The sequence below is a fragment of the Panulirus ornatus genome, chromosome 20 (assembly GCF_036320965.1).
Source record: "Panulirus ornatus isolate Po-2019 chromosome 20, ASM3632096v1, whole genome shotgun sequence".
Taxonomy (NCBI): Eukaryota; Metazoa; Arthropoda; class Malacostraca; order Decapoda; family Palinuridae; genus Panulirus; species Panulirus ornatus.
The window spans coordinates 61303380-61324240 of record NC_092243.1 but is presented as its reverse complement, the minus strand read 5'-3'; the positions used below and the strand labels follow the sequence as shown (position 1 = coordinate 61324240).

At 37.7% G+C, this 20861-nt stretch overlaps 1 protein-coding gene across 5 annotated transcripts in view; it reads left to right on the top strand.

The window, feature by feature from the left end:
• LOC139756060 (uncharacterized) overlaps positions 1 to 20861 on the top strand; it is a 55335-nt gene that overhangs the window by 1265 nt on the left and 33209 nt on the right. For 3 of the 5 annotated variants that reach the window (XR_011714250.1, XM_071675057.1, XM_071675060.1), the window contains exons 2-5: positions 8938 to 9031; positions 9160 to 9731; positions 9935 to 10148; positions 14727 to 14859. Coding sequence is in view for 4 of the 5 variants with exons in the window: in XM_071675057.1 (XP_071531158.1) it covers positions 8950 to 9031; positions 9160 to 9731; positions 9935 to 10148; positions 14727 to 14859 (1001 nt within the window). In the remaining variant the exon portion in view is untranslated. The remainder of the gene's footprint in view (positions 1 to 8937; positions 9032 to 9159; positions 9732 to 9934; positions 10149 to 14726; positions 14860 to 20861) is intronic. The other 2 variants (XM_071675059.1, XM_071675058.1) reach the window with 2 other exon arrangements.

Here is a 20861-nt window from a genome sequence, read left to right as displayed (position 1 = left end):
GTGTGAGCTATTTGTTCTTTAGGTTGGGTGAACCACACCCGAAAAGCACATTCTAGTTTTGGCTTTATTCATGGTGTGAATAGCTAAATTGCTAAATATTTCCTTTTCCATATACTTAAAAACTGTTCTCATATTTGCCAACTGACAGTTTGTCACCTTTAACTGTTCTCCAAATATGGGAGTCTGGCAACAGGTTAGGGACAATATTGACTCCTAAGTCCTTCTTACACACAGATTGGTCAAGCTTATTTCCTACCATGCAGTATTCATATTGAGGCTGTCTTTCACTTTGGCCCATTACATTTGCTCAAACCAACTTTGGAGTCTTTTTTAGGTCCCCTTGTCAGCTGATGCAGTCCTCCTTGCTTTTCACTTCCCTCATGACCTTTGCATCATCTGCGAACATATTCAAGTAGGATTCCATACCTTCAGACAAGTCATTCATATGGATCAAGAAACGTACGTGTAATGGTCCCGAAACAGAACCCAGTGACACTTATATGGTCCCTTCTACTCTTTTGGAAAAGGCTCCTCTAACATGCATCCTTTGTTCCCTCCCAATGAGGTAATCTTTTACCCATCATAAATGTTTTCCCCCCGTATTTGTGATATGATTGCCATTTCCGAATTATATTATTACCATTTCTGAATATTCAGGATTTCAATGATAGAGATTTCCTTGCCTAATACTCAGTTTCAGGCTACACCCTGTTTTATAGGGATAAGGGAAACAAAGTAGGCAGAGATGACTTTCTCTTTGTTAGAGCTCATTCAAATCCTGTTGTAAAAAATGTTGTAGCTATTGACTTCAAATTTCTGGAAATTAAAGATAGACTTCATAAGAAAATAATGGTAGGATTAGTTATAGGCTTCCTGGATATTCACCAGATGTACAGGAAAGAATTTATTTCCAGTTAGCAGAAATTTGAAATTTGTAATGAACAAGATTTTGTCTCAGAGATTTTAACATACTAGTATCTAAAGGGGGAGAATCCCTTTCCAGTAGTTCCAGGTGTGGACTCTGCTCAAATTTGCTTGGTAGTGCTCTGATCCAATTAGTCGAGAAACATACCTGAGAAGAGAATACCTTGATTTAGTTTTAATTACAAATGAAGATCTCAGTCATAATGCTGAAGTTGGAGAAAAGTATGGTACAAGTGATCACTTTTACTTTTGAGGTCTTTTTCAGCACTGCATTTAATATTAGCCAATGTGATAGTTGCAAGAAAATACCTGATCTTCGCTTTGCTATTGCTAGGCAAACATAGGATGAAATAGTCAATGAAAATGACAAACACGGCTTGTAAAAGCTTCATTTAAACCTTCAAAACAGTGGAGGGAACATACATGTCAGTGCGTAGGAGATGGTTTATTTGCAAGACGAAGCCAAGGTGGTGGAACAGACAAATGAAAAAGTTCCTTTTGTCTAAGAGTATAGCTCTGAAGAAACTCAAAAAGACTAATTACCAACATAATAGAATGAGTCATGTAAAACTGCATAGAGAAAGTAAAAAAGCTGTGTGATAAAGTAAATGTCAATGTGAGGCATATATTGCTGAAAATAGCAAAAGAAACCCTAAGGAGTTTTATTGTTATATTAGAAGCAAGAGAAGCCTTACTTAGTCAACTGATACATTAATTACAGAAAATGGAGACTTTGTTCAAGACTGAAACCATGACGAAAACCTTAAATGATTTTTTATGATCAGAGACACAACCCTTGTCCTGAATTCAGTTTCATTGATGAGGAAATCATTCTTCAACAGATGGACATAAAAGCTGAAGACGTACTATCAGCATTAAACAGTATGAATAAAACAGCATAATGAGAGGCTAATAAAAGAGATAAAAAAATAAGATAGTGAAGCCCTTGACTGCCCTTTTCATTAAGTTACTTGCTACAGGAAAAGTTCCAGAGGAGTAGAAGTTTGCTAATGTAAAACTAACATTCAAAAAAGGTAATTAGTCGCTGCCCAGAAATTATTGTCCAGTTAGTTTTGTGTCTGCTGTTGGAAAATTCATGGAAAGCATCATTCAAGATAGAATTTTAAATCATTTAGAAGACCACCACTTGATAAATGATTCTCAGCATGTTTTCTGATGTAATCACCCAGTCACCCATTTTTTGATAGATTGATGTCATCTACCTAGGTTTTCAAAAAGCATTTTATAAGGTTCTGCTTCAAAGGGTACTCCCAAAAATTAAGCCATGTGGCATTGATGAGGATTGTACTTTAGTAGATCGGAAATTGATTGACTGGCCATAAACAAGAGTTGTGATTGATAGTCAGGCCTCAGAATGTGTATATGTAACAAGTGGAGTGCCAGAAGGATTAGTCTTGGGACTGGTTCTCTCTCTTATATATTGATGATAATGGACTGCATTGAAAGATTTCAAAATTCAGTGATAATCCTATCTATCTATCTATCTATATCTCTGACACCCATTCCCTCCTGGAACTCCCATGAAGGGGTGGCCATGGCAAGAGAGTCTCCACTTATCCCTGTCCTTACATGTCTCCCTCGCATATACCATTTCATGAATTCTTCCTCTATCTCTCTCCTTCCAGTATTCCTCCACCCTCTTTACCTATGTCACAGGGGGTCTTCCACTCACACCAACTCCTTTAATTGTACTGTCATACACTCCTAGTAATCACCAGTCCTGCATTCTTTCCACATGCCCAATCCACCTCAAAGTATTACATTTCACCCATTCTACCACTCCACAGTTCACACCCTTTGCATTCCCTGTCATACCACATCTCTCATAAACCCCTTCATTTCTTTCTTCATTCCATCTAGTCAAACCACAAGATTTCCTCAAATAGCTCATTTCCACAGCCTGGATTTATGAAGTCTGTACCTCATTCCTTTTTCATGTTTCTACTGCATAGGTCAGGGTTGGGAGGACTGTGCTGTCCCTTAGTCCTCACTTCACTTCCATACTTACACCTCTACCCTTCATTATTATGTTAAGGGACCCAGTGACTCTTCTACCCTGTACTGATCTCTCCCTTATTTCTTCTTTCATATCACACTTACCCAAGACAGCTCCCAGATACTTAAATTCCCTCACTTCTTCCATTCTCTTTCCCCCATATCCACAGCATAATTTAGTACACTTTCTTTTTTTGCACTATATGGTTTTACAAAATAAATACTTTCACTCTTGTTTCCTTTCAGACACCATTACTCTACTTTTACATGCATTTACCCTCAGTTGCCTACACATACACACATCATAAAACACACTTACAATCTTCTGCAACTCCTCTTCACTCTTGGCAAACGGCACAGTATCATTTACAGACAGGCTTGCTACTAGCCAGCAAATCTCACTGCCACGCTATCTCTGCACCCCTTCTCCCTGGTTTTGTTTTCATCTCTTATCACTCCATCCATATATAAATTAAAAAGCCACAGTGACATCACACAGCCCTGCCTCACACTTACATGTATCCCAAAACTTTCGCTCAGCTCTCCACCCTCTCTTACACATGCATTTGCTCCCCTATAGAAGGCTTTTACATTATCCAACAGTTGTTCCCCTACACCATATATCCTTGCATCCAACAAAGCATTCTACTTGAGTCTGTCATACACTTTCAACAGATCCATAAGAGCTGCTTACAACTTCTTGCCTTTTGCTAAATGTTTTTTCACGGTCATTTTTACTTCAAAAATCTGATTCACACATCCCAACCTTTCCTAAACCCCCCTTGCTCTTCACTTATTTTGCATTCAGTTGCTTCCATCACTCTATCAGTTGATAATTTCGCATACACTTTTCTTGGTATGCTGAACAGACTTATTCCCCTATAATTGCTATATACATCCTTAGTGCCATTCCCTTTGAATAAAGGAGTGATAACAGCTTTTACCCAATCCTTTGGCACAACCTTTTGTTTCCATGCTAAATTTCATATAAGATGCATCCACACTATCACACTTTCTTACCATACTTCAGCATTTCAGCTGTAATCCCATCCAATCCAGGTGCCTTTCTTACCTTCAGTCTCATTATTGCCCTTCTTACCTCCCTTTTTGCTATAGGCCCCTGCACTTGTATCCTCTTCCTTCCATCCTCGATACCCATGTATGAAAACTGCTGCCTTCCCTTCTCGCACATTCATTTCAAAATTCTCTTTCCCTCTTCCTTTGACTTCCTCCTTTTGATTCAGTAGTTCCCCTTCCTTATTTCTCACATCAGCACTACCACTCTTACATCCACCTCTTTCCTTTTTCACCTTCTTCCAGTGTAGTTTCTTATTATCCTGAAACTTTTCAAACTTTCTTCCACAATCTGTTTCATCTACTTTTTCTTTGCTTTCCTCTGTCAGCTTCTTAATACTTCATTTACATATTTTGTATTCTTCCCTCCTCATTTGCTGGACTTTCACTGGTACATTCCCACTGAGCAATCTAGCATATGCCTTTTTTCTTCTCTTCCACAGTATTTCTTATCTCTTCTGTCCACCATGCATTGTCCAGTTTATTCCTGTAATTCACTACCTTGTATCCAACCACTGATTGTAAAACCTTTAATAATATTTCTCTAAGCATTTTAAACCCCTCATTCGCACATGACTGCATTCCTACATTCACTTCATTTTCATACTCCTCCCTGCATTTTTCCTGATTCATCTTCTCGCTTATCAGCACTTTTATCTCCATTCTTCCTTACACCATACCTCCACTTCTCACTGACCCTCATCCCCACAAGAACTGCAAAATGGTCAGAGTCTCCAAAAAATCCTTTTACTACTCTAGCATCCAGCACAGCCTTTCTCAATCTTTAGCTACTGCCATATAGTCAGTCAAAGCTTTTTGCTCTTCTCTTTCATCATTCCTCATCCATGTATATCTGTGGATCATCTTGTATTGAAAAAAGGTGTTTGCAAGGAATGAGTCCACAAGATAGCTTCAGTTCTCATTTACTCTAGGTACTCTCCAAATACCAACAATATCACCAATTTCATCACATCCCAATTTTGCATTCAAGAAGAAAGTTGAGAGTAAATGTGAATAAGAGCAAGGTTATTAGGTACAGTAGGGGTGAGGGTCAAGTCAATTGGGAGGTGAGTTTGAATGGAGAAAAACTGGAGGAAGTGAAGTGTTTTAGATATCTGGGAGTGGATCTGTCAGCGGATGGAACCATGGAAGCGGAAGTGGATCATAGGGTGGGGGAGGGGGCGAAAATTTTGGGAGCCTTGAAAAATGTGTGGAAGTCGAGAACATTATCTCGGAAAGCAAAAATGGGTATGTTTGAGGGAATAGTGGTTCCAACAATGCTGTATGGTTGCGAGGCGTGGGCTATGGATAGAGATGTGCGCAGGAGGATGGATGTGCTGGAAATGAGATGTTTGAGGACAATGTGTGGTGTGAGGTGGTTTGATCGAGTAAGTAACGTAAGGGTAAGAGAGATGTGTGGAAATAAAAAGAGCGTGGTTGAGAGAGCAGAAGAGGGTGTTTTGAAATGGTTTGGGCACATGGAGAGAATGAGTGAGGAGAGATTGACCAAGAGGATATATGTGTCGGAGGTGGAGGGAACGAGGAGAAGAGGGAGACCAAATTGGAGGTGGAAAGATGGAGTGAAAAAGATTTTGTGTGATCGGGGCCTGAACATGCAGGAGGGTGAAAGGAGGGCAAGAAATAGAGTGAATTGGAGTCATGTGGTATACAGGGGTTGACGTGCTGTCAGTGGATTGAAGCAAGGCATGTGAAGCGTCTGGGGTAAACCATGGAAAGCTGTGTAGGTATGTATATTTGCGTGTGTGGACGTGTGTATGTACATGTGTATGGGGGGGGGGGTTGGGCCATTTCTTTCGTCTGTTTCCTTGCGCTACCTCGCAAACGCGGGAGACAGCGACAAAGTATAAAAAAAAAAAAAAAAAAAAAAAATCGCCCAATATGACCACATTTCTCTCATTCTCAAAACTGTTTATACATTCAAATTTCTCCAGAAAAATATCATTCATCCTTACCTCGTACAGTCTTCATATTCACAGGCACATATATACAAACCCTATAAATAAATCTACAAATGAACTTGAATGTCTGCAGCCTCAAACTGACATAGACTGACCGATGGACTGGGCTCATAGGTGACTAATGAATTTTAAGATCAATAAGTACAGAGTTTTACATATCAATAACAATAATAAAAAGGCAAGCAACAGTATAAATTCTCTTGAACCGCAAAAGGTAAATGAGGAAAGAGACTTGGGAGAAGTAATCTCTGGTGACCTAAGTTCAAGTAAGCAGTACACAGAAGCAGTGAAAAGAACGAACAAAATTCTTGGATTCATAGGTAGGGCCTTCAAATTAAAATCCAGGGTAACCATCCTTACTCTTTACAATTCATTGGTTTGTCCCTGTCTTGATTATTATATTTAGTTTTTGTCATTCTACCAAAAAAAACAAAGACAGGATGGAGAGAGTGTAGCATTGAGCTACCAAGATGATTTCTGGCCTGAGAACAAGTTTTGAGAGCAGATTTAAACACTTAATTCAATTTAGCTCAGAAAAGAGAAGGCTAAGAGGTAATCTAAGTATTCAAAACTATCAAAGACTCTGATAATCTTGATTTATCAAGATACTCAAAGATTTGATTTGGCTCATTTTACTTGCAGTAATGATTGCAAACTCATGGGCAAACATTTCACCTTGAATGAGGTGAAGTACTTTTTCTTCAATAGGATTGCTAAGATATGGGAAGATTTGCCAATTAAAGTGGGTAAAAACAAAATAGACTTGATAAACATTTCACTCCAAGTTTACAACTTACATTATTTGTTTCTCCTAAAGTCACTTTGACAATTTGCAGGTTATTCTTTTTTAATAACCTTTGAGTCTCTGATCTCTTCCACCATCCCAAACAGCCTTGAAAGGACTCAGTGGCATGTTGTTTGAATTATTGCTTATTCCTCTGTATTTGTACCTTTTGATCCGACTTCTTAGTCAGCCTCCTATGCGGAAGTGTCAAATGCTTTCTGTCAGTCCTGATACTGACACTTACCAAGCCTTCCTTTTTGTTCAGAGCTGAGCTCACTCTCTTGTAAAATTCTAAGAGGTTAGTTACACATGAACTTGTTTCCCTAAGACCATGCTGTCCCTCAATTCAGAAATTTTTCTTCCATAGAAAGTCATCCAGTTGCTTTCTACTAATCTTTTCCAGAACCTTACACACCACACTCTTTAGTGAGCTCAATCTGTAGTTCAGTGCCTGGTATTGGTCCCCTTTCTTATATACAGAAATTATGTTTGCCCTTTACCATTCCCTTAGCACTTTGCCACTCGTCAGTGACATCTTGAACAGTAATTCAGGTAGTTTATCGAGCATATCTGCACACATCTTTAGCATATACAGTGGATTTACATCAGGACCACTATCCTTGTATGGGTTAAGTCCTTTAAGTATTTTGGTAACATCTTTTGAAATCTCAATGATTTCCAAAACCTCCTCCCCATTTTATGTGTGGTGTTAGGGCTACAGTGTCTTCCACTGTGAAAACACTTTTGAACTTGTAATTCAGTTCCTCACATATCCTCACCTTCCTCTAAAAAATTTTCCACGGAATCCTTTACCCTGGTTAGCTGCTCCCTAACTAACAACTGACTCCTGATGAATATAGGGAATAGTTGTGGATTTTCACCTGCCTTGTCCACTGTTTTCTTTTCAAAGTTTCTTTGTTCCTCCTTTATTATCCTGCTGTACCTGACCTTGCTCTCATGAATTTGCAGGTGCTCGTTGGCTAGAGTTCTATCTGTATCTTCACCACTGTGCATCTCGAAGCTCCTTTGCTTTTTGATATTCTTTTAAAACCATTCCATTCCCTCTTACCATTTCTTCTGTTTTTAAGGCTTTGGGTAACCATGCCTCCTACTTCATTGTAAATTTCACAGAACCTTTCACCACAGAGCTCTTGCTCCTGGCTACTGAATTCCCTTTCCTAACCTATGTTATTATAGAAATTATTGAGGTTTGTATAGTTTCTGCAATCATGTCTCATTATTCCCCGTTCCACCTCTGCTTTTTTAATGTCCTCTCTTACCACATACTGAAAATTGAGCATTTCATGATCACTTGTCCAGACTGGTGTATTATATGTAATGTTCTCATTATCATTACTAGTATAAGTGAAGATAAGATATAGTATGGAAGATCTAGTGTGGAATTGAATGAAAGAATGAAATTGACAGAAGTGCTGTAACTTAACATTTTAGCTTTTCTGGTCAAAAATGGATTTGTGGAAACCTAGAAAAATCCAGTCAAACTTATGCCAAGTTAAGAAAATTTAGTTAAGTAATGAATCCAAATGAAACAACCTATTTTAGGTGAAGTCAGGAAAATGGGTGTTGTAACACACTGCATACCCATGAAGTTTTGGAACATGTGCTATAACAATCTCATGTTGAATACAAGTGTGTAGGTTAAGGGCATCAGAAGGTAACTAAAGAATATTTATTATTGTAGGATTATATTTATTTAATGTGACCTTGTAAATCATGTCTACTGAGTGATAGAAGTTCATTGATATGTTGTTCTTCACTCTTAATAAGTTACTTCAGTGTTGCCCCTAAGCTGCCTGCTAACATATTTTTGAAATTATTTTTGTCAAACTGGAAATTATGATCATTGGGTTTCAGGACTAATGCATATTTACTAAAGGAAAGTGGTATATGGTATTTTGAAAATTTCTCCTTTGTGAGAATGCAGTCTTAGTTAGGATTCAAGCAGAATATTTAGCTGAGTCATTGTGTTGGATTTCAGCTTTATTAGTAGACTGTGAATGACATTTGTTCAGACTTGATGTGTGAAAGATGTCCACTTCATCTTTTAATACACATAACTCTTGGTGTTGTTTGTTGTTATATGATTTCTTTGCTGTTGATTTTTTTGATAAGATAGATAATACACTTGCTGCTTTACAGGTGACATTAAGGATGATCAGAAGGTCAGGTAGGGGAAGAATCCTGAAAAAGGATGGTGCACTAGAAATCAGACAAGCAACACTATCAAAGCCAAGTATGTATTACTGTTGGTAATACGCAATTGAATTATCCCTTTGAAAAGCCACATATGTTTGTAACGTAAGAAACATACATGTATCTTCATATTTAAATATATTATGCTTGTGTTATTCTTTTCAACAGCACGTCAGACCCGAAGCCAGCCCTCAAAGGGAAATCAAGAAATTGAAGTGCAGCATGAAGACCCTGTTGATGAGAAGGAAAAAGAGTCAGTGTCAAATATTGTGGATAACATGATAAGTAGAAACTCATTATCAAGGGAAGGTTCTTTGGATTCAGCAATTTCATCTCATAGTTCCAAGTGGTCTGTGTCAAGTAATGTGTCTGTTATCAGCAGAATGTCAACATGTGTAGTTACTAGTAGAATAGCACAAACCTTAGACTCAATAGCTGAGGAAAGAACTCTGAAAGTGAAGAATGATGTGACACCTGACATTTTGAATTGGATAAGCAGCCTATCAGCAGAGAGGGCTCGAGCTGCCACTCCTCTAGTGCGGACCCATGCAGTTGCTAATGGTCAATTAATGAGACAAACAGTGAGTCGTGGTACAGAAAGCTCTAGCTCAGACAGTGGTTACAACTCAAAAATTTTAGATGAAAATTATTCTTTGAATAGTCTCATTCCAGAGGCTGTAATCCATATTTATGTATTTGCATATTGGGGATTAATTTTGTCAACTAATCAGTGTTTAAGGGTAAGTTTTGGTTTTATAGACTTGGAATTTCATATCTAATTTGTATTGTATTATTTGGTCTCATAAAATTCAGTACGTTGTTAGTGAAAGGTTTAGAGATGTATGACAGTGTTGATATAACAATGAAAAACAACTTTGTGCAGCCCATTATGCAATGAGATTTTCTGTTACATTTTATATTGTTTTGTATCTATCTTTTGCAGTCTGCATCTAAGCTACCATTGGCTGTGCATCCAATAATCTCACAAGTAGCAGGAAATTTCTTCCTTGGTATACTCTGTGACATAACCTCACCAAAGCTTGCCCTGCTGATACCTCAGGTTATCTGTATACTAGTAGGATTACAAGATTACTTCGCCAATGAGGCTCTTGGTCACCTTACTTCATATCTGCCATTTTTGAATACAAGTCTATTTGGTGAGTTTCTTAACATCTTTGTGCATGACTTGTTTAATGGAGCAACTGTGTTGCAGTGACTGAAGTGTTGGATTTAATGATTTCTTACTTAATTTTGATAATCAGGATAATTATGTATGACAGGCTTGTTGCAGATGATTGTCATGAATATATTTGTAACAGTCTTTTTTGTTAATTGAACTTGATATGGAATCAGAGAATATTGTTTAGTTTGGGTGATTACCCTTCAGGTAGACTCTTCTTCGTGGGATGATCTAGACACCTGAAAAATACACTGTAAGATTATTTGTTTTTGTGATTTGTATACAGGTTTATTTTTCAGGGTATTCAATGTTATCCATATAAACATGGCCAACAAATAGTAAGTTTTAGGTATTAGGTTGTAGACAGCAGCTCTAAGGGATATACAGCACTATTATCCTAACTTTGGATTGTTCAAGTGGTGCATGGTGTAACCTTATGCCATCCATATCAGGCTTGCTTATCTTGCTTTGTCTCATTAAAACTGAGCTGCAGCCTTCTGTGTTACACTTGACAGCTTTTTCATACATAAATGACACAGTACACTTATTTTCCTTTTTACCTAGTGATTTCACATTCTTGATCTTCCTTTTGTTCTTTCAATTTGTTTATGTTTTAAGTTTTCTATGAAACCTTCACTTGATGAGAACTTTTGGCTGTGACTGGAAACTTTTTCATGAATGAGTTATGCCACAAAACAGTTATTTATTGACAAATATGAATTGTTTTGATTAAAGTGATATGAAAATGTCATGTAAGTGCTTCAGACTATCAAATTGGTTGTTAGATTGGTTACATTATCAGTAAATACTGTAGGTTTCACATCACTGAAAACAGATCGTTAAACTTTTTGTGTGATGATGGTTGTGAAGGATGAACTATAATGTTAATATTTTCATTGAATATGTTTTAATGTGAAATATTATAAACATAGAGTGTAAGAAAGTAAACTCTAGATTGATATGTGTAAAACTGAAAGTTGATGGAGAGAGATGGGTGATTATTGATGCTTGTATACCTGGGCATGAGAAGAAAGATCATGAGAGGCCAGTGTTTTGGGAGCAGCTGAGTGAGTGTGTTAGCAGTTTTGATGCATGAGACCGGGTTATAGTGATGGATGATTTGAATGCAAAGGTGAGTAATGTGGCAGTTTAGGGGATAATTGGTGTACATGGGGTGTTCAGTGTTGTAAATGGAAGTGGTGAAGAGCTTGTAGGTTTGTGTGGTGAAAATGGACTGGTGATTGGGAATACCTGGCTTAAAAAGAGAGATATACATAATTATACGTATGTAAGAAGGAGAGATGGCCAGACTGTTATTGGATTACGTGTTAATTGATAAGCATGTGAAAGAGAGACTTTTTGATGTTAATGTGCTGAGAGGTGCAACTGGAGTGACGTCTGATCATTGTCTTGTAGAGGCAAAGGTGAAGATTTGTAGAGGTTTTCAGAAAAGAAGAGAAAATGTTGGAGTGAAGAGAGTGGTGAGAGTAAGTGAGTTTGGAAAGGAGACTTGTGTGAGAAATTACCAAGAGAGACTGAGTGCAGAATGGAAAAAGGCGAGAGCAAATGACTCAAGGAGAGTGGGGATGTATTTAGGGAAGCAGTGATGGCTTGCGCAAAAGATGCCTGTGGTATGAGAAAGGTGGGAGGTGGGCAGATTAGAAAGGGTAATGAGTGGTAGGATGAAGAAGTAAGATTGTTAGTGAAAGAGAAGAGAGAGGCATTTGGACGATTTTTTTAGGGAAATAGTGCAAACGACTGGGAGATGTATAAAAGAAAGAGGCAAGAGGTCAAGAGAAAGGTGCAAGAGGTGAAAAAGAGGGCAAATGAGATTTGGGATGAGAGAGTATCATCTTATTTTAGTGAGAATAAAAAGATGTTTTGGAAGGAGGTAAATAAAGTGCGTAAGACAAGAGAACAAATGGGAACTTTGATGAAGGGGGCAAATGGGAAGGTAATAACAAGTAGTGGTGAAGTGAGAAGGAGATGGAGTGAGTATTTTGAAGGTTTGTTGAATGAGTTTGATGATAGAGTGGGAGATATAGGGTGTTTTGGTCAAGGTGGTGTGCGAAGTGAGAGGGTCAGGGAGAATGATTTGGTAAACAGAGAAGAGGTAGTGAAAGCTTTGTGGAAGATGAAAGCTGGCAAGGTGGCGGGTTTGGATGGTATTGCTGTGGAATTTATTAAAAAAGGGGGTGACTGTGTTGTTGACTGGTTGGTGAGGATATTCAGTTATGTATAATGTTCATGGTGAGGTGCCTGAGGATTGGTGGAATGCATGTATAGTACCATTGTGCAAAGGCAAAGGGGATAAAGGTGTTCAATCCTTGCTGTTGGAGGTTTGTATGTTCTATGAAGGTGCGCGTTCATATGTACTTTGTTCATCTTCATATACCTCTGCGTTGAACAGTTAGGTCCCGGGTTCAGTCCTGACTGTTGGAGGTTTGTATGTTTTATGACGGTGCGTGTTCGTATTCACTTTGTTCGTATACATATACATATCAACATATATGCATGTGTACACATTCATATTTGCTTGCCTTCATCCATTCCTGGTGCAACCGCACCCTACAGGAGACAGTGTTGCTACCTCTTCAGTCTCTAGCTGTCATGTGTAATGCACTGAAACCACAGTCAATATCTAGCTGTATTGTGTAATGCACCAAAACCACAGATTCCTATCCACATCCAGGCCCTACAGACCTTTCCAAGGTTTATCTCAGATGTTTTACATACCCTGGTTCAGTCCATTGACAGCATGTTGACCCCAGCACACCACATTGTATACCACGTTGTTCCAATTCACTCCATTCCTTGCACGCCTCTCACCCTCCTGTATGTTCAGGCCTCGTTTGCTCAAAATCTTTTTCACTCCATTGTTCCAGCTCCAATTTGATCTCCCACTTCTCCTTGTTCCCTCCACCTCTGACACACATATCCTCTTTGTCAATCTTTCCTCACTCATTCTCTCCATATGTCCAAACCATTTCAACACACCCTCTTCTACTCTTTCAACCACACTCTTATTTCCACACATCTCTCTTACCCTTTCATTACTTAATCAAACCACCTCACACCACGTATTGTCCTCAAACATTTCATTGATTAGGGATTTGATTGGGGCCTCAGCTGCCCATGCTGTCCCAGCTAACATAAAACAAAAATTATAATTTTGTCAAGAATACACATAGAAGTGCAGTAGAAGGAACAAAGGTAGAGGTAGATTCTGGAAGAGATAGATAGATGTAATGAAAGATAATATTAGGGCAAGGAATATTTACTTATACGAGTAGAATGATTGAGAATCAGTTTCAGTGGAGGTCTTTCTATAAGTATGGAAGATCATGTATTTCTTTAAAACACGAGGCATCAGTTGATGTGTGTGAGTCATTTTCAGAGGCTGTGTGTACCTGATCCATCCCATTGAAATAGGAATAGAGTAATGATGAATGGCTAGATAGATAAGCAGAACTCATGGTACTTTCCTAACACCAGTTGTTATCCCTTGACAAAGTAGCCTTTATGGTGACATTATGAATCGGAAAGCTTTTTAATTTTACAGCTTTAGTAAAACTTTTGCATCGTTTGGTATTTCTCGTAAGTTTAACTTTTAGATGAGTTTGGGAGAGTGAGTGAAAGGAGAAAGTTGAAAGCAAACATGAATAAAAGCAAGGTTATTAAGTTTAGATTTGAAAAGAAACAGGTTATTTGGAGTGGGAATTCGCAGGAAGTGGATAAATTTAGATACCTGGGGGTGGATATGGGAGCAAATGGAACCCTGGGAAGTGAAGTGAGCCATAGTGTGGATGAGGGGGCAGAGGTCTTGTACACATTTAGGAATGTGTGGAAAGAGAAATGCTCTGTCTTTTAGGGCAAAGATGGTTATGTTTGATGGTATAATAGTCATATTGGTGCTGTATGAATGCAAGGCATGGGCATTAAACATAGTCATAAAAGAAAGGATGATTGTGTTGGAAATTAAATACTTGAAAGCAGTATAGGGTAAGAGAGAGATGTGGTAGAAAGAGGAGTATGTATAGTAGAGCTGAAGAGGGTTTGCTGAAAGCTCTGGACGTATGGGATGGTTGAAGGAGGAGAGGATGGCCAAGAGGGTGTACATGCTAGAAGTGGGGAACAAGGAAGAGGTGGAAGGATGGAGTGGAAGATGCATTGAAGGATGGGTACCTGACCATGCGAGACGGTGTGAGGCATGCAAGGAATAGAGTGAATTGGAATGATGTTTTACAAGGAGCAACATGCTGCTAGTGAGCTTTACTAGGGCAATAAAGCAGTTAGGAAATACTATGGAGAGGTCTTTGGAGCTTGGTTGTGGATGCAAGGCTGTGGTTTCAGGCATTATATATGACAGCTGGAGAGTGGATGTGAGAAATTTGGCTATTTCTTCGGATATTACTGTTGCTACCTCACTGACACAGGAAATGGTGAGCATGTACAAAAAAGAAATTTATATATCACGTATGTGCATCAAATAATGACATCTTTCATTTTAGAAAGGCGTTTACCTCTTCCTTGAACAACTTATGTGCCACTACAGGTTCTCAGTTTCTTGCTGTCCGTATGAGCTCTGAGTGCAGTCGAGCAGGAGTGTTGTCAAGAGTCAGTCTCAGCTATGGTTTGGCTGCCATTGTGTGTCCTTCTGTTGTCAACATAACAGTTCGGTACCTAGGGTGAGTATTGTTTCTCATCTTGTATAGAACTATTGCAGTTACAAAGAGAAAGTAATGGCCATGTTCAGTGAATGGTAATGTAAAGAATCCAGCAGTTTCCCCACATGTAATAAAATATTAGAGATGACAAATAGTGTGTGAAGAAGGTAAAAAATGAATGTGAATAAAAACAAGGTTATTAGGTTCAGCTAAGTTAAGGGACAGGTTAGTTAGGGTGTGTATTTGAATGGAGAAAAATTTGAGAAAGTGAAGTGTTTTAGATATCTGAGAGTGGATATGGCAGCAATTGGAAGCGGAAGCAAGTCATAGGGTGGATGAGGGGCCAAAGGTGTTAGGAGTGCTGAAGAATTTGTGAAAAGGAAGAATGTTCTCTGGGAAGGCAAAAATGGGTATGTTTGATGGAATAGTATTTCCAACAATAATATGTGGATGCGAGGCATGAGCTATAGATAAGGGTTTATGGATTAGGGTGGATGTTTTGGAAATGATATGTTTGAGGATGTGAGGTGGTTTGATTGAGTAAGTAATGAAAGGGTAAGAGAGATGTGTGGAAATAAAAAGAGTGTGATTGAGAGAGCAGAAGAGGGTGTGCTGAAATTTTTTGGACATATGGAAAGAATGAGTGAGGAAAGGTTGTCAAAGAGGATATATGTGGCAGAAGTAGAAGGAACATGGAGAACAAGGAGACCAAATTGGAGATGGAAGGATGGAGTGGAAAATGTTTTGAGTGATCAGGGCCTGAATGTGCAGGAAGGTGAAAGGAGTGTAAGGGATAAAGTTAATTGTAACGACATGGTGTACCGGGGTTGACATGCTGTCAGTGGATTGAACCAGGGCTTGAGAAGTGGCTGAGGTAAACCATGGAAAGGTCCATGGGGCCTTGTTATGAAGAGGGAACTATGGTTTTGGTGCATTACATGTGACAGCTAGAGAATGAATGTGAATGGTTGTGGCCTTTCTTTGTCTGTTCCTGGTGCTACCTCTCTGGTGTGGGAAAACACAGTCAAGTATGAAAAAAATAATAATCTTATACCATAAAAGTGTTTCTTTGTATCCATATTTACAAGTTTCTTAATTCCATGTTATGCCCTGTGGTAGCTCAATCCCTGCATCTCTCAAAGATTTTTCCTGTATCAACTTTGTTACTCTTTTAAAAACTTTAAGGTAGTGACCAGGTCACTCCTCAGTCTCTTTTTTCCAAGGTATCTAGATTTAAGCCCATAGCCTTTCCCTGTAGCATAGCTCTCTTAATTCTTTTATCATATTTGTTTCCCTCCTGTGGCCTTTTCTATGAGCCCTTTGTGCTTCTTGAGGTATTGTGACAAAACCTGAGAAGCATATTCTAGTTTTGACTTTATGTAGGGTATGAATAGCTTGCAAAATATTTTCTCATCCATATACTTGAAAGCTGTTCTGACATTTACCAGCAGACGTTTTGTGTCCTTAACTATTTTCCTAACATGGGTCTTTGGCAACAAGTTTGGGTTTATGTCTTCCCCCAAGTCTCTGTCACACACAGAATCTTGAAGCTTATATCCTATTAGGTAATGGTCACATTGAGGCCTTCTTTTGCTTTTCCCAATTATCATTTGCTGGGTTAAATTTCATCACCCATGTTGGAGACCAACTTTTTAAGTATTTAAAGAAAAGGAAGCTCTGTTACTAGATGATGGTAAGGATTGATGCAAGATTACTACAGTATGGTTTTATGATTAGAAAGTAAGACTTTGTGTCAGAAATCATGTTGAATGTAGTTACAGTACCCATAGATAAACAAAAATGAAAAAACTATTATGAGTGAGTATGCTAGGGAGAATTTTGTGAAAATAAGTGATATAAGGAAATTGACCCTTTCACTGTTTATACGTTTTTTTACACAAACAAATATGATCACTGAAAATGTTCATCAGTAAAACTAAACAAAATAATACCTTAACGTTTATGACCCACCCTCAGTGAATTGGTTAATTATACACATCTATTGATGTTTCTGATTGGTAAAGAATATGGAGGTAAGGAATCTCCTATTGCTTCACTGAGTATTAGAAATATACTGTATTCAGAAGTGAACATTATTGCCCTTTACCAACTTTTAGGGTTGGGGAACACATTTCTGGAAATAGATTCCACAAAATGTGCATACTTTTCTTATATCTTATATGGTTGCCTACATACCTATCTATTAGTCTGTTATTATTAACAATATTCTCATTCTATGGAATGGATCCAGTACACTCATCCTCATTTTTCACTTACATTCTGTTTTAAAATGAAAACTTGCACATCTAATTCTTGCACTCAGCACTCTAATTCTTTTCATCATGACCAAAGTTTCACTGTTTTGAACTTATTTCTCAACTGAAAGTGATTATAAAGAATGAAAAATTTCAAGTGGTTCTTTGTTAGTTGTGTAGGCTTGAGCTTTGTCATGAGAGGTGTATGTGAGGTATATGGTAAAGTGTCAGAAAGTATTTTGGACCGCCACACAGAAGAGTTAGAAGAAGGCGTTAGATTGTTGACGACTAACATTTCAGGTATAGCTGACTGATGTCTAGTGAAAAGGGAAATATTTCAGGTATAGGCAACTGATGCCCAGTGAAAAGGGATAACTAGACTGCTATGTTTTTCAGAATAAGTTTCCTTCTGGTACCTGCAAGCATTGACCTTCAGAGGGCAACTCCTGTAACAAAATTTTGCATGCTTTGTAAATAATGATGCTAACACTAGCTGTAAGAGATAGTCTTTGGGAATAGGATATTGATAGTGCATATAATGTATGTATATGTGTTAACCACAATATTTCCTAATCATTTGTTATATTCTTAATTGAAAGGGCACAGAATTAACACATTATTTAGAAATAGCAATAGATAGTTTTTTAGGTAGAATACTGAAAGTCTGTTTCAGGAATCAATAAACTCCCATGCTTCCAAAGAGCACGAGAGTTGAGTAGATGATTTCCGTAAATGTTTATTGAATTTTTTTTTTGTATACATATAACATTTCATACCTGCATTAGGTATACAAAACACTCAGTTAAGGTTATGACCTGGTCCAACCATAGTCTGTGGGCCATATTTCAGAAATTGTAGAAATTCAAACTGTGCACAGTGCTTGTTCCTAAGGATTACAGATTTTTGGTATTCTGTCTGAAATGTATGTACATACATTGAAACAACTGCTACATATTTTAACCTTACTCTCAGCTGAGAACATTTCAGCTCTCAGCCTTTGTCTGAGTTTCAAGTAGGTAAAACATGGAAGTGAAAAAATATCCACATAACCAGCTACAGTGACCCCCTGTTACAGATGCTTGACTTCAGTTGTAAGAAGATATTGTAAAATGTAAACAAAGATTGTCTGTGTTGCTTAAAACCTGCCAGAAGATGGTTACACCCTAACATAAGGCCTGAGGGCTTGAGTTGGGATATTTCCATCTCTTGGGCTTTTGTACATTAGTGGAGCTTTGTCTACATGTATGTCAATGATAGACTCCCAGTATTTTGTTCTTTGCAATCATGTAGCTTCTGTAGTTTATTGTATGGCAGTTTCCAAGTAATATTACATCTAGTTGAAACTTAGAAATTACAGACTGAAGTGTTCTTAGCTTAGTCAGTCTGGTTAGAGAGGTAAATATCGTAAAGCCTTTTTTTCTGTGTTCTGTAAATAGATGGGGTGGACTAACTATATTCCATCCTGAGTGAATCATGCTGGAAGCTATTCTGATGGAACTCAGAAGCTGAAAAATTTGATGAATAATGTCATAGGCTAATACAAGGGAGACATTAGGTTTCATTCAGTGAGGATATGATGCCGTGGGGCCAACATTAGCAACAACACCAACTAGAGTAAACAAAAACATCACTGTGTTTTCTTTTCAGGTAAACTGCAAGTTCAGTTTTTGTTTATTTTTCGAAAAATTATTACACAATGTGAAATAATTCAAATGTACAGACACAGGCCAAACAGAGATAACTGCTCTCATAGAATCATTGGTTGTTTTTAATTAAGTAGAAATGTTTTCTCAGTTAACATTTCCCCATGTCTGAAGAGTACCTCTGTGCATAAAGCATCTTTTTTTTAATTTTGATCTAATCTCTGCTCTTGGTCACATATGTTAGATAGATATATTGAAAATTTAATCACATTAAAGCATCATTTCAGTTAATGCTAGTCCATGAGATTCAGGAAGAGAGATCACTCAATATATTCTAAGGTAGAGAGCTGCTTCTGTAACTTACCCTTCCTTGTGGTTGGTTGGTTTATTTTTATGCACATCTTGTTTTGTTATGTAGTTCTATGCTTCTAGAGAAGCACCTGGAGGGAGAGTGAATATGACACTTTTTTACATGTAGACAGATAATTACAGAAAATTATATAACTAGTGATGTCACTTCACCACCTCACCTACCCTGCCATGTCATGTTACCACCATCATAGGAACATCCAATTAGTTTTACATGGTAAGAAAAACACTAATTTTTATATTCTTTTAAAATGAAGGTATAAATATGTGCGTGTGCAGGCATTTATGTATATACATGTGTATGTGGGTGGGTTAGGCCATTCTTTCTTCTGTTTCCTTGCGCTACCTCGCTAATGTGGGAGACAGCGACAAAGTATGATGAAAAATGAATAAAATAAATGAATTTGAATGATAAAAAACGATATAGTTAGAAGAATCTTTCCTGTGATACAGAAGTTCCTTGTTAACCACGTTTTATGTTCCTGGAAGACCCTGTTGTCAGGTAAATCAAGGTTTTCAAGGTACTGGACCTATGGGAAATAGTAAGGTGGTTGGGTTTCAGGGAGCATCACCCTTGAGATGAGTACTTTGTCTTATAATAAACACTTTGGGGTTCAAAAAATAACATAATTTTTCTATGAAAGTACAAAGAAATGATGTACAAAACTGTAATTAATAGCATTATGGCAGTATGTCACCACTGGTGCCATGCCTTCAGAGTCCCACAGAGTGGCCAGTTGGCTATATCTCACAAAAGGCTACCTCGACACATGCCTTAGCATCATCATCTGGTTATGACCTTCGACCTCTCCCTAGAAATGGTGGTCTGCCAGGCTGGGCTACAAGCAGCCGGTGGCTGCATGACACTTCCTGATGCATTGCTTGGTAAAAGGGCATCCTTTATTCTAAACATGTACTCAAACCTGCTGTTAATAGAACCATGGTAGGCAAAGGGCCTCTTCCTTGTTTACCATACTTTAAGAGTTAGCAGCATGTGTCCTATAAATGGGTAACAACAATCATATTAGAATCTTTTCGTTCAAATGAATACAACTTTCTTGTTTATTGTCCTTTTTTTTTACTTATTACGCATTCTGGGAGTACTCACCTATTACAGTATTGCAATTTTTGGGAGGTTTATGATTTTGTTTAGATTCTAATTTGATTTTTAAATTTTTTTTCGCAAACTGGGATTTATTCATTTATCACAATCATTTTGTAGATGTGCCTTTGAAGTTTATTGTTTTTATTGGAAAATTACATATAATGTTTGTTTTATGCATTCAGATTTTGTTTTCCCCAAAGATTTTAAGGTCTTGAATTTTTTGGTCACTTTGAATATTTTTTGCATAATATTTCTAAACACAGCCTCATTAATTCTATTTCTTGAAATCATTTGTAAGCCCTCTAAAGCAATTTCCAGCTTTGTGAGAGCAGTGGATTAAAAAGTTAATGCTTATTTGCAGTGTGAAAAATTTTTGTTTCTGTGATCAGCTTTGGAAAGTATTTTTGTGGGTTTTATCAAATTTGTATTTATCCCTGGAATGGTCAAAAAGGTCTTTGTACACTGTTGCCTATAATTAGATAAATTTCTAAGTGAAATATTCTGGATGACTGATAGGGAAAATCTAGATGAGCAGATCTGTGTAGAATTATACTGTTGAAAAATTAAAGTTTTCTGAAATTTGGTTGCAAACGCGGGAGACAGCGACAAAGCAAAAAAAAAAAAAAAAAAAAATATTCTTGTATTATTCAA